Raw genomic sequence first — 13869 nt, forward strand, 5'->3', positions numbered from 1 at the left:
AATTAAATTAAACGTTTAGTAACCAAAATTTAGCCGTTGTTTGTGCGAAGAAAAAAAGGCCGTAGACACCTCGGCTTAACTAAGTCTAATTATTAGAGAAAAAAAAACAAAAAAAAAAATACTTCATAATGGAAGAGAATAAAAGGCGGACTCAAATACGATAATTAGTGGAAGTTGCTTGAAATGTTTTTTTTCTATTTGCTTTGCAGTTTTTATCTTTTCTTTAATATGTAAAGCTTATTCCTTACTTCAAAATACTCAATTTTATGGAATTCGGTTACATTAACTGTAGATGGTATAACAATAGACCCTAAACAGACTTTTTAAATAAATTTATTTCTAAAAGACAGCAGGTTGTTAACAAATTGTGCTGGTTCCTATTTTTAAATCTTTCGTTTTACAACGTAAAAAAATAATAATAGAAAAAAAAAAAATAAGTAGAAAATTTAATGAAGCATATTGATTTTTGTGAAACGTGACTTGAAAAATCCATAAGAAAGATAAACGATAACGTGAATATAAAACAATTGCTTCACATTTTGATAAGCAATAACCAAATAAAATTGCCTGAAATTCCTTGCATTTAACACTAAATCTTTTCTAATCAGCACCATTTTATGAAAATAACTTTTAAAAAATATTTTATTATAAAAAAAGTAATTAAAACAAAATGTATATATACCTTTAAAAATCCAAATTGCGTTAAAAATTTCAAATATAAATAGAAAAATAAAAATACAGCAAAAATATTATCAAAAATTCTGCAACAGTCGAAAATCAATTTTTTTTTTACATAGAGTACGAAATATACAAAATTAATTTCCTTCCTAAACATGAAAATTTGCTTCCAACTGATTTTTTTTGCTTCCAACTCCTAAACTGATGTAGCATCAATCTTGTCAATAATTTCGAGCGTATGGCTAGTATAATGATCTCTACGCTTAAGTTTAGAAAAACTTTCATCCATACAAGTTGAAGATGTTTCATGGCTGTCACTGCGTACACCAGTTGAATGATGGTTTAACCAAGCTTCAAGTTGATGAAGAATCCCGTCCACTTTTTGGACAGAAATGTCATGATCGTCTTCAAACACCGAGAGTCGATTTCTAATAAAACGTGAAAGACATTACAAAGAAAGAGATAAAATTATTTAGATTCTGATCTTAAGAAAATGAAATCTATTTTTATTCATAAATTTTAACAAAATATTTTTAAAAAGAAAAGAGAGGTATTACATTGGAGAGTTGCAGCTACTCTCAAAGATGTATCCATTAGAAGGCCTATGAGTACACATGCAGCTTTTCATAATCCGCTGTAGTTCATATACTTTTCTTCTGTACCTGTCTTCAAGCTTCTGATAGGCATTTGCTACTTTTTTTTGTTCCTCTAATTTGCGAATCAAGTCTTCACATTCACATTTATGCTTATGTTTTAAGTTCTCTAACTCTAAATTTAACTCTTTAATGCGGTCATGGTTGGTAAGAAAAGAAGTAGGTTGAGTTAAAGTTAATGTAGTCTGCGAAGAAGCATCTTTCATGAGGGTTGTTACCGGTTTTTGATGTATTTCAGTTCTGTCAGAGACTAGAGGAGAGGAGATAAGACTTTGGTATTGTTGTTCACGAGACATTAGGATCAATGTGGAATCCAAAGGTTTTTGCAAAACAAAAGACCCACTGATACTTTTTAAATAGGCTATTGAGTCAGTATGTGAACAATCACTAGCAAAACTTGGAGTACCCTTTCCTTTAAGCATATTCAATTTGGAACTTTTTGTGTAAGCAAGAGATTGATTGCTTAATTCTATTGGATGGGTTATAGAGGAATGCATATTTTCAAATTTATACTTCTCAAAAGCACCATGCAAACCAATTGTTGTATGCCTTTTCCATGAATTTTTAATTGAGTTTCCATCACTCTGTTGAACACCAACAGTTGAAAATGTACCCACAACAACTTTTGATTTCAATCCTGCTGAAACACTGGCAATTTTGTCTTCATGAATTCTTATCAATTCTCTCAAACTAATGCTTTTTAAGTCAGAACTAGTGGAGAGGATCTGAGATTCAGTATCATCTTTATTGTTAAGTGAATATTGATTATCTTTCTTTGCATTTTGTAAGCTTTGAATATCATTATTAACACTGTTTTCAGATGAAGTACCAAGCTTGATGGAGAGTTTAGAATTGTCAAAATCTGTTTTACATTCAGTATTGTTACTAACAAATACTGGTTTTAGTGATGGCACAATATTCTTATCAAATGGCAATGGTGGACGTTCTGGAGGGGTATCACTGCTTGAGGAATTTTCACTGGCAAAAGTATCATTAATAGTAGTGTTAAAAAGTCGAGCAGAAAGACAATCCCATTTTTCTTCACTCTTCTCTGTGTTATAACCACTTTCCTCTGTTTTATTCAACACTTTTTTTGAAATAACTTTTTTAGTTTTTATTGTTTGATTCTCATTTCTAAAGTATATAGGACGTTTAGGCCAAGAACATGCTTTGACCACATGTAATTTTGGTGATGCTTGAATTTGTGAACCATGTACAGGCAAAGGATTCTCTAAAAGACCAGTAGTATCACAAGGTGCAAATAAAAGTTGGCTGTTTTTTTGCCCATTATAAACATCTTTTTTAGGTTCAAATTTATTGGGGACATTTCTTGTAATCTCACTGGATATATTGTGAGACAAATTTTGAGATTCTAATGAAGTACTATCTAGCATACTGCTATGATTGTTAACAGAAATTGTCAAAGGGTCAATTTTATGTAAATGTTCCTTAGTCATGGGTGTAGATGATGGCATGCAAGCTCTCCGAATTACACTGTCTAAAGGCATTGTTTGTGAAGCAAAGTTTGTTAAACCTTTAGATGATGATACGTCATCTAAGCAAACATAGTGGTGATAATTGAACTTAGCTGGGCTGCCAAGGTTTTTATACCTATCATCAAATAACTGTAGTTGACGTGTCTGAGGAACAGATTGAACTTGATGAACTGTTGAAGAACTTTGCCTATCATGCAAATGATTTCTTCTGGGAAAAGTATTGCCTTTATTTAAAACACTTTTATTATTAGGATGGATTTTGCTGGTAGGTTGACTGGGATCAAGCAAACCTAACTCAGTCATATAAGAACAGCTCTGTGATTCAGTTATCATAGGATAAGAGTATGGTATATATCTTCGACGTCTCATTATGTTTGGGGAGAATATCTTAGTACTATGAAAAGTATTACTTAACTCATCTTCATTTGAACATGGCTGGTCTTGGGTTTTCCTTTTGTTTCCATAATACTTACTTGCAAAATGCTTTTCATAGATTATTTTGTTACTCGATAGAATTGAAGATGAGACAGAATCTTCCTCAGAGGGTGGGTAAAGAGTAAAGTCAGGTTGCTCATTTAGCCAATTCTGAATACGTTCAAAGTTCTCACATTGGAAATATGGTGGACTATACATGATCTGATAACACTCAAGTAAGCTAAATTTAAAAAATGTCACTAAAATATTTTAAAAAAATATTAAATAATATGAATATATACATGCAATGTTAACAATATTACTGGTAATCTAGTTCTAAAATGATGCATTTCACAACTTATCATCAATATACTTTAGAAATATATCATATTATACTTGATAACTTATTATCATTGATTTATCAGTGATAAATCAATCATACCAAGACAATGTCGTATATATATTAAATATAATAGAAAATATAAGCAAGAGAATGAAAGGAATATCTTTCATCAAACTAATTTATTGGCTGAACTCTAAAATTTATCACATAACATTTTTTAAAATTATCAAGTGATATGCTACCGTGGTGTGACTAAACAAAGTCCTATGCTTTAAGAAAGTTCTAATTTAAGAAATGACAAATTTTGTATATATAAAAGAAACATTTGCAGAAAATAACTTTGTTATTTTAATTAGATATCTAGTTAGATAAAATAACTAAATTTTTTTCTCTAAATGTTTATTTTATGTATACGAAATTTGTCATTTCTTAAATTAGAACCTTCTTAAAGCATAGGACTTTGTTAGGTCACACTTTTAGCATAGCACTTTGTTAGGTACATTTTTATTGTTTTCTTTAATAATACCACCTTGACCAATGATTCTACTATTAACTATTAAAATCAACTGATTGATTTTAATAGTTTACAATTTTGTATTTTGTATTTTGTATTTTGTTTTTTTTCTTTTTCTGAAAAACTTTTTCTACAACTTTTACTTCTCATTCTTTTTTAATTTTCACCCATTACATAATCTATCAGTTAACGGACCTGCAAAGAAATGCTACATTTTACAGTTACTAGAAAGTTAGCTTATAACTTGATAAATTGTGTCAGTTTAAATTCAATAAAGACACTTATCTTCAATTATTTTTTATATGTGTGAGATATGTGGCATATCACAGATGGCAATGAATATCACAAAATTATGGCTAATAAATACAAGGTTTGCAATTTATCAGGATATGCATTTTAAGCATATCTAATCTAAAGTAGTCCAAACATTACTTTTAGGTTAGTATTTTACAGTGTAAACAATACAGACAATGATTGAGTGTCAAAAACAAATTAATGAAGCAATGTGAAAAAAAGCAACTTAAACACTAAGTGTTGAGTTAATGCATGCATTTGTGCTGTTGTAAATACTGATCTTTTTTTCTTTCATTATTTAGCAACAGCATAAATTCATGTAGTGACATAAAAACAAAAGAATCAAATATGACAACCAAACAGTAAACTACTAAGTGTGTTAATTGGTTGCTTTGACAAATAATCTTTCATATACTTCTTTGGAAATAAAATAAAAAAAATAGAAGCTTTAAATGAAATATTTTCCGATTACAAAAATAACCAATGGGAATCATAATTCAAATAAAAACTTGTAACTAAAAAATATCGCAATATCAAGTAAAATCAAACTTTACATACAAACTTGAAGTAAATCAGCTTACTTATTTCGAAGATGCTATTTATTATTCTTGTATCATTTGATAAAACAGAACATTGCTCTAGAGCTGGGATATCACACTTGATTTATTTTTTCTATGTATTTGTTCCTTTAGAGTACTAAATATAATTTCCTAATGACAAGAGTATGAAAGATATACATAAATTCAAGAAATCAAAATACCAAACACAAAACACAGATACACATAAAAAGGTATTATTATTTTTTAAAACAAAACACTCAAGATTCAACATCTATACAATAACAACTGACTATAATAATACAAAAGTAATTTAAGACTTCACCTAATTAAGAAAAACTGCAAGTAGTTCAGTTTGTTTAGCGCAGCAAATGAAATATTTAACTTTATGAAACAAAATATAGATAACTAATTTTTGTTTTGCTATGTAAAGTTACTACATTTTTATAAGTTAATTGACAATTACCTTATAAAAATGTAGTTGTTCAAAATAAAACACTTGTATAACAGAAAAAGGACTGAAAATGACTGAATTGCTAGCTGAACTTTTATCTTATTCTTGTTATAAGCTGGGTTAGCCTATAGAGAAAGAGAACAAAGGATGAGATGCAAAAGTAAAAAAAGAAAAAGAATTAAAATTGAATTACATTGTTTTTTGATTGCTATTAAAATGCATTTCTATATTTTAATTTAAAATAATGTCATCTCCCTTACAAATGAAAGACAAATGTTGACACAAAAGTACTTCAAAAATGATCATCCAAAAAATAAATTTTTTGTATTTCTGTTTGTAATTTTAAATAGAAGGTAAAAGAAAATGGAAAGCAGTAAGAAACAGAGCACTTATTAAAATTTCTTATTTCTTTTTTTTTTCATATATTTTTTGCCAGATTTTCAATAGTAGCAACAACATATTCTGCAGGATGATCAGCTAGTGATATAGTTTTTTCGACACCAAAACCATATCTTGCAGTAATTTTAGGTTGAATACCACTACATTCCCGAATTAAAATTGGAAGCTCTGGGTTATTTCTCTTAATATCGACATAGTATTTTTCTACAAAATTCCTTGCACCTGAACTTGATTCTGATTTTTGACATAAGTGAATGCGAAGTTCTCTTATGTTGCGTGACAAATTTACCAAACGTGAAGTCATTATTTAAAACTTTCACTAAAAATATGAAAATATCATATCTATATAAATATACATTTTGTATTTATTTGCCTGCACAAACAAACAATCAAACAAACAAACATACAAACATATATATATACATATATATATATATATATATATATATATATATATATATATATATATATATATATATACACACACACATATATATATATATATATGTATGTATATATATACATATATATATATATATATATATATATATATATATATATATATATATATATATATATATATATATATATATATATATATATATGTAAAACTGTAGAAGATTAAGTTATGGAAAACATAAAAATAGCATAAATGGCATAAATACTTATAAATATATTATCTTTACAACAAAAAGATTATTTTATAAAGGAGATGTTCGACTAAAATCCGATAATTCAGATTTTTACGCAGATAGTATAGTCTTTAAAAAAAGACTTAAATAAAACAATTTGTTTATCATTTGGTACTTATAGAAGTTCGATAATTTCAAATTAAAAAATACTGCCGTAATCAATATAAAAAAGGTTATTGAACTGGTAACTTCGTTTGTTTTTTTTCATCAATTTATAAACTATATTTCATGATTAGAGAAAATATCGTTATCAATTCGCATTCTTTCTCGTGTGGTAATCTAAATTACTGTATATTGTCAAAGCCAGTTTAACAATCTGTTGATTTTAACTCGAAGTTCAATAAACCGTAACTAGCTTGTTAATAAAATAAAATGTCGATTCGGACATTGAATTAGGGATGTATAAATAGACACAGTCTTTTATTACTACAATGACACAAAAGAATTCCGAAATAATATAAAGTTTGGAAGAAGTAAGATGTAACAGTGAAGCCAAAGATTCTTTTAAATTTGTATATTCTTTAGCCTTTCTTGATAACATATTAATTATGAAGACTTTACCGAACAAAAACGCTTCCAACTGTGTGTTATAAGCATCGAATTAAATGTTTTTATTTGAATTATTAAGCAGTTGTGAGCTGAAGTTGTAATAACGACCTGAAAAATCACCAGTAAGAAATGTATGAGTAATGGAATGGGAGTTTAAAAGAAAACTTAGAGCGCTTCCCTAGAACGTCTTAATGGTTCTTAGGAAGCGCTGTAAGTTTTTTAAGCGAATGGTGATTTGATAGCAGTTGTTTAAAGGACTAGGGAACTTTATTTATGAATTAGTATATGACGGGATAATTAAAATAAGAAAAGAAAAAAAAAACATATCTAAATACTAGAATTCGGGGAGCGGGTAGGATATCGAGAGATAGCGTCCCCTGATGACTAATTTGCCCACTTCACCATCCCCCCGTTAGAGAAAAGAAAGTTTTTACACAAAGTTTTATCAAAAATGTATAATTTCAAATCAAGAAATTAAGAAATTGAAACAGATTCTGAAAGTTAATATACGTTCGGCTATAAGGAAATTCCGTGAGTTTAAAGAGTGTTAAGATTTCCGTAACCATCCCCGACGATTTGAACCTCATTTTTAGAAACAGTAACTACAGTTGTTTCAATAAACAAATGCGAATGCATCTTAATCACGAAAATTGTAATAACTAAAAACAACAGGACGTCGAAACGGTATCTTCACTCCTATTTTTTAAACTTGTTGGACAGCAAGCACAAGCTTTCAAGATCAAAAAATTGTCAGGAGTTAATCTGCCAATAGTCCAAACTTAAACTACATCAAGAGCCTTTAGTCATGGTTATTCAAAAAAAATAATTGGCACATTAGAAATTGTCACTATGAAAAGTTAAGATTTCTTTTGAACTTTGATTCCAAATTCAAAAAATATAAACTTCTGTTTTAATCAGTATTACCGACTAATAAAAAGCAATTACAACCAAATTGAATTACTTCATGTTAATTTTCTCAGTTTAAAGATATATAAAACCTTTAAAATCTTGTTGATATAAACGAGTTTATATCAACTCTTTAAAACCTCGTTGATGATAGTCAAATATTCCCATACGAAACAAACTTCGAGAATTTTGGAAGGACTCATGTCTAGGGAGCGAATACCCGACCCGAATACCCGCGGGTACCCGTAGACGGGTAATTTTAATAACTTCAGTTACCCGATATCCAAGCCTTCGGGTCGGGTATTACCCGATTTAAACTACCCGAATATTACCCGTAGAAGTACCCGATCATCGGGTAATTTTATTACCCGATTTCTTTACCCGAAAGTCGGGTAATAAAATTACCCGTAGAAGTACCCGAAAATCGGGTAATAAAAATTACCCGATAATCTGGTATACCGAGTAATAAAACTACCCGATAATTCGGGTAATAAAATTACCCGAAATCAAGTAAAAAAATTATCCTATCCTTGAACCGAAATTTTCGCGCGATCGGGTATTTTCGTTAATTTTTTTTGTTGTTGTTGTTTTTTTTACTGTGTTTTTTTAAATTTAATTTTATTTCAATTCTTTTAATATCATATTTATTTCTATTTATTAGTTCCACCCAGTCCGTGTAAGTATTAATTTTAACTAATTAAAAGTTAATACTTACATGAAGTGGGTGGAACTAATACTCCATGTAAGTATTAATTCCACCTACTCCATGTAAGTAATAATTTTTAATTAGCTAAAAATTGATACTTATATGGAATAGGTAGAATTAATACTCAATTCTTCACAGCTTTTTTTTAAACATTTTGCTACCACTTCTTAAATATAAAAGTAAAAATTTCTTTTTTTTAATTTGTTTACTTTTTTTATTTAATACGCTACCCACTTTTGTTACGCGGTCATCGGAACTACCCGTATTTCGGAACTACGCACAAGTCGGGTAATAAAATCGGATATCTCGTACTTTTTTTCAAAACAAAATATATAAAATAGTTTTATTTATTTTTTTAAATTTTTTTATGACTACTTTAAGGTCTTCTTTTTATTAATTTAATTATGACTATTTTAAATCCTTTCTATAAAGTTATATATATATATATATATATATATATATATATATATATATATATATATATATATATATATATATATATATATAATTTTATAGGAAAGATTTAAAATAGTCATAATTTAATAAATTTTTTGCTGTTTGAATGCACGTCCAGTTGTTTGTTGCAATTATGTATGTATGTATGTATGTATGTATGTATGTAAATTTTATTTTCATATTTCATATTTTATGCCTATTTTCAGCCATAATGTATAAATATGATTTTATATTTTTAAAAAAACACACACACACACACACACACACACACACACACACACACACACACACACACATATATATATATGAAGACCTCAGTGGAAAAACCAGCGTTGTCACATTTTTCTTATTTTGAGATAATCGATTTTTAAAGTTCAAAACGTTCTTTAAAATTTAATTTATACACTGCTTTTTAGTTTTATGTATATATATATAGATTAACTATATTTATATCAGATTATTTCTTAAAAAATAAAAAATAAATATTTTTTCAATGTTTTTTTCGGAAACTAAAGTTCGTTATCAATAAATGGACATCACTGACTTTTTCCTTGGAATTTTTAATTGGCGTAATTACTATTTTTAGCCCTTCTTTTTTGTTTAAAAACAAAACAATATCTTAAAAATGGGCTCTTAATGATGTAAGGGGCCTCAAAAGACAGTTGACCTTGCTGTTTCTTTAGCTAATTTTTTTTTGTTATCCCACTAAAACGTCTATAGGAATTTATTACATTTTGTTGACATCTATTGTGGAGCGATAGATTTTTTTTATCTAACAAAGTCAAACTAATTAAAACATAAATTTTAACACAAATTAATCAGAAACATTACTATACATGAAATTAATGAGACCAACATGAAATTAATGAGAAACATAACCATAATTAAAATATATTTTTCTAATCAGTATCTGAATCTTCTGATGCCGAATCTTGTGTTTCTGTGTTTGAAGTAACAAGATTATCAAAAAAACTGTGATTATCAGGTTTACATAGACGCTTCAGAACTTGTAAGTCGTTATACTTGGCAGTACTTATTGGTAGAACTGAGGAATACATATTAAACTGATTGAGTGCAGTTTCTGTTTGATTATTTTGTCTACGTTTTACCAAAGCAGTATTTTCAATATTGCCATTCCAGTTGTTACGAAAGAGAAGCAGTGCAGGGTGTATATCTTGAATGACAAGTTCTCTGACTGGTCGAGTTTTTATCGGACATGCGCACTTATAATATTGTTTCAAGTAATCAGAAAATCTGAAAAAATTTACATTGAAAAAATTTACAACATTAAAAGGTGAAGGTTGTTTTCTGCAATTCTTAAGAATCTGACGCCAATCCTCAGGAATTTCAACATTAGCCTTTATATTAACATTTGCCATGTCACGATCGCATTCCATATAGGAATGACCTCGTATAGGAAATGACACTTTAATACATTTAAAACGTTTTTGAAAGTGAACCATCCAATGCAAAAAACGAAACATAGTGTAATTTTTGTTTTGTCCTGCACATCCATCGCAAAAAAAATGTAATTCAAGGATTGTGTCAGAAAGATGATTAATGATAAAATGATAAAGCATAGAGCAAACATCATCAGCTCCCTTTTTTCCTGTTGTTTCATCGTATGTATAAAGAAATACTTCATCACTGGATAGGATGTGTATATTAAATGAAAAAAATTTAAGCTGTCTTCGGTAATACACATCATTAGTTGATTTATTAGGCATGGGTAAATTCTTCTGAAAATCAAAAGCAATAGCTTCAAACATGTCTGAGTTTTTTGCTCGTTTTTTTGCATCTGACTTTCTGTTATAAAATACAGCAGCTTTTTTTGTGTGAAAATCATGCTCTGTTTCAAGATCTTTTTTTTTTTTATTAAGTTTGATAATATCTTGACCAACTGCATTTAAAAGCTCTTGGTCAGTGTGTTTTATATTTACAATGAACTCATCACAAGCTAAACAAGTGTCTTTTCGTGGAAAGCCAAACCCAATATTAAATTTATTGTTAAAAACTACTCTGTATGTTTCGTATCCTAATTTAACAGTTGGGTAAGCATGTTTGAATAGTTCAAACATTTTAGAGACATTTAGATCTTCAGATAAGTAAATTTTTTTAGTTTTTCCAATAGCATAATGAGATGACCTTCCTCTGAAAGAAGATATATGTTTTTGGATCGCTTCACTGTCACTTTCGGTTATTTTGTGTGGCCGATTTTTATGCTTGCCTCTACCATCAATTGGAGGGCGACCTAAAAGAACAAAATGACATAATACTCATATACACAAATATATATATATATATATATATATATATATATATATATATATATATATATATATATATATATATACATATATATATATATATATATATATATATATATATATATATATATATATATATATATATATAAATAGTATAGTTCATAACTTAAAATATTATAAATAACTTCTTTAACTATTTACTAACCAGTTGTAGCAACTGATTTCCTTATTGATTCGATCCTAGCTTTTGTAATTCTGAAAAAAGACATCATAGCTTTAATGCAGATTGGGACTTCGATAGCTGATTGTGCTCTTTGCACCCTTACACAATAAGAATATGAAAAATTGTGTAAGTAAGTTTTATCTGCATTCTGTCGTGGTCTTCTTCTGTTAATGTTTTGGATTTTTATTAGTGTGGATAAGTACGCGTCCTGACTATTTTTAGATGAATATTCATTAAAGTTCTTAATTAGTTCGTTCCTTTCCTCACTACTAATATTTTTAAAACATGCAAGTCGAATACAATGACAGTCTTCCCCAATAATGTGGCTCGATAAATTGTGTATTTTTTTTCTATTTTTGGAATTAATATTAATCTTTCTTTTTCTTGATTTTTCTGTAACCACCGGACTATCATTACAAGCCATTTTGTTTTTTGTTTACTTTTTTCCGCGGCTTTTTTTTCAACCAATACTTGAGGTATTAAGGAATCACGTGGTTTCGTAAACTATAAAAACTTCGGACAACGCAGGTTATTCCAAATGTAACCCTTGACATCACCGATTGTTCCATTTGATCATGTTTAATTTTATCCTCTTTTTTAATGAGTGGTCTAGTTTTTTCACTTGGTAATTAAAATAAAAGATGAAATAAGATATGCTTGCTTGAAAAATAATAGTTTCTCAAAAATTTCAAAAATGTGACATCGCTGGTTTTTCCACTGAGGTCTTCATATATATATATATATATATATATATATATATATATATATATATATATATATATATATATATATATATATATATATATATATATATATATATATATATATATGAAGATCACACTGAAAAAACGATCAAGCTACATTTTTGCTTTTTTTGGGTTTTTGTTATATTCGGCTGCAGTTTAACTATATAATAATTGACTATATAACAAGACTATATCAATAGAAAACCGATCAAATTACACAGGTATTTAGCTTAACAATTAAGTAACCTATGGTGTTTTTAAGTTTAAAATCTAATTTACTCAAAACAATAAAAATGTAGCTTGATCGTTTTTCCAGTGTGGTCTTCATATATATATATATATATATATATATATATATATATATATATATATATATATATATATATATATATATATATATATATATATATATATATATATATATATATATATATATATACCCTATGCTTGCAAAGCTTGCTAGGCAGATTCTGGCTATCCCAGCCTCATCTCTTTTGAAAGAGTGTTTTCAAGTGCAGGGAACATTTGCACTGTAAGGAGAACAAATTTAAGTGTTAGCAAAATGGAGCAGCTAGTGTTCATGAAAGAGAACAGTAAATTACTGGATGAGATTTCAGATTTAAAATGGCCAGACTACTTTTAATTTTTTGCTTATCCTGAAACTTGAACTCTTTCAGTACTAATATTCATATTTCAATTTTTTTTTGTTATTTTTAATTCAATGCCATAAGTGAATTGAGGTTGAACTGTTTTGGGTATTTTTACTTCTTCGGGTATTTCTACGGGTATTTCTACGGGTATTCTACGGGTATTTTCTACGGGTATTCTACGGGTATCAAGTATCGGGTATTAAAAACAATCGGGTATTACCCGATTTAAAAAGAAACGGGTATTTTATAACTTTCGGGTAATTACCCGAATATTTAAATTCGGGTAATACCCGAAACAACTACCCGGATCCGAGTTCGGGTCTCGGGTCCCTACTCATGTCCCGGGATGCAAACTTGGTGCTATCTTATGAAACGTGGGTTATATAATCCCGGGCCTAAGTAATAAAACATTTTTTTGCAAATTATTATATTTTTTTTATCAAATTAATCTCTTTTGGCAGCAATTCAATAATTCTTACATTTTTTTGTTTTTCGATTACGACCTTGTAGAACAATTTAACTTTGCCTTCAAAAATGCTTCAGTTTCGGTGATAACTTCCTCGTCTGGACCGAATCTTTTACCATGGAGCTTCTTTTTGATTTCGGAAAAAAGGTGGAAATCTTTGAGGGCCAGATCTAGACTATATCGTGGGTATACTGGCAAAAAACGTTAACTCAAAAATCTGTGTTTAGAGAAATCAATTATCTAAATTTTCTTAAAATACCCGTTTTATAACTTAACTTTAAATGTATTTTTAAAATCTGAGAAAAGATGTTTCATTCGACTTGGTGTGCTTTGCCAGTTTGTAAAGCGTTGTAAACTTTACAATACTGCATCATTAAGTCAAAACTGCCAATTTTCGACTTAACGT

At 28.4% G+C, this 13869-nt stretch overlaps 3 protein-coding genes across 4 annotated transcripts; all 3 read right to left on the reverse strand.

Moving 5' to 3' along the window:
• Nucleotides 1-357: 357 nt before the first annotated feature.
• LOC145191347 (uncharacterized) lies at nucleotides 358-5111 on the reverse strand. The gene is made up of 3 exons (XM_090067359.1): nucleotides 4974-5111; nucleotides 1236-3482; nucleotides 358-1106 (listed from the first exon to the last, which is right to left on the reverse strand). Exons 2-3 carry the CDS (start codon nucleotides 3458-3460, stop codon nucleotides 875-877), a joined length of 2457 nt encoding a protein of 818 aa, XP_089923485.1. The 5' UTR covers nucleotides 3461-3482; nucleotides 4974-5111; the 3' UTR covers nucleotides 358-874.
• Nucleotides 5112-5792: 681 nt separating this feature from the next.
• Nucleotides 5793-6163, reverse strand: LOC145191756 (NADH dehydrogenase [ubiquinone] 1 alpha subcomplex subunit 2-like). Its single transcript, XM_080068921.2, has one exon. It carries the CDS (start codon nucleotides 6104-6106, stop codon nucleotides 5822-5824), a length of 285 nt encoding a protein of 94 aa, XP_079925047.2. The 5' UTR covers nucleotides 6107-6163; the 3' UTR covers nucleotides 5793-5821.
• A 3748-nt stretch (nucleotides 6164-9911) lies between these two features.
• On the reverse strand, nucleotides 9912-12163 carry LOC149882058 (uncharacterized). Of its 2 annotated transcripts, XM_090067566.1 has the most exons (3): nucleotides 11584-12163; nucleotides 10622-11362; nucleotides 9912-10537 (listed from the first exon to the last, which is right to left on the reverse strand). In XM_090067566.1, the coding sequence occupies exons 1-3, from the start codon at nucleotides 12023-12025 to the stop codon at nucleotides 10011-10013; spliced, it is 1710 nt and encodes a 569-aa protein (XP_089923692.1). In that variant the 5' UTR covers nucleotides 12026-12163; the 3' UTR covers nucleotides 9912-10010. The 2 variants fall into 2 exon arrangements, with proteins under 2 accessions (XP_089923692.1, XP_089923691.1); XM_090067565.1 differs by having other exon boundaries at nucleotides 9912-11362.
• Between the last annotated feature and the right edge of the window lie 1706 nt (nucleotides 12164-13869).

The sequence above is a fragment of the Hydra viridissima genome, unplaced genomic scaffold (assembly GCF_058129835.1).
Source record: "Hydra viridissima isolate aposymbiotic clone 2 unplaced genomic scaffold, HvirCarnegie_v1 scaffold_11, whole genome shotgun sequence".
In the NCBI taxonomy this organism is placed as follows: Eukaryota; Metazoa; Cnidaria; class Hydrozoa; order Anthoathecata; family Hydridae; genus Hydra; species Hydra viridissima.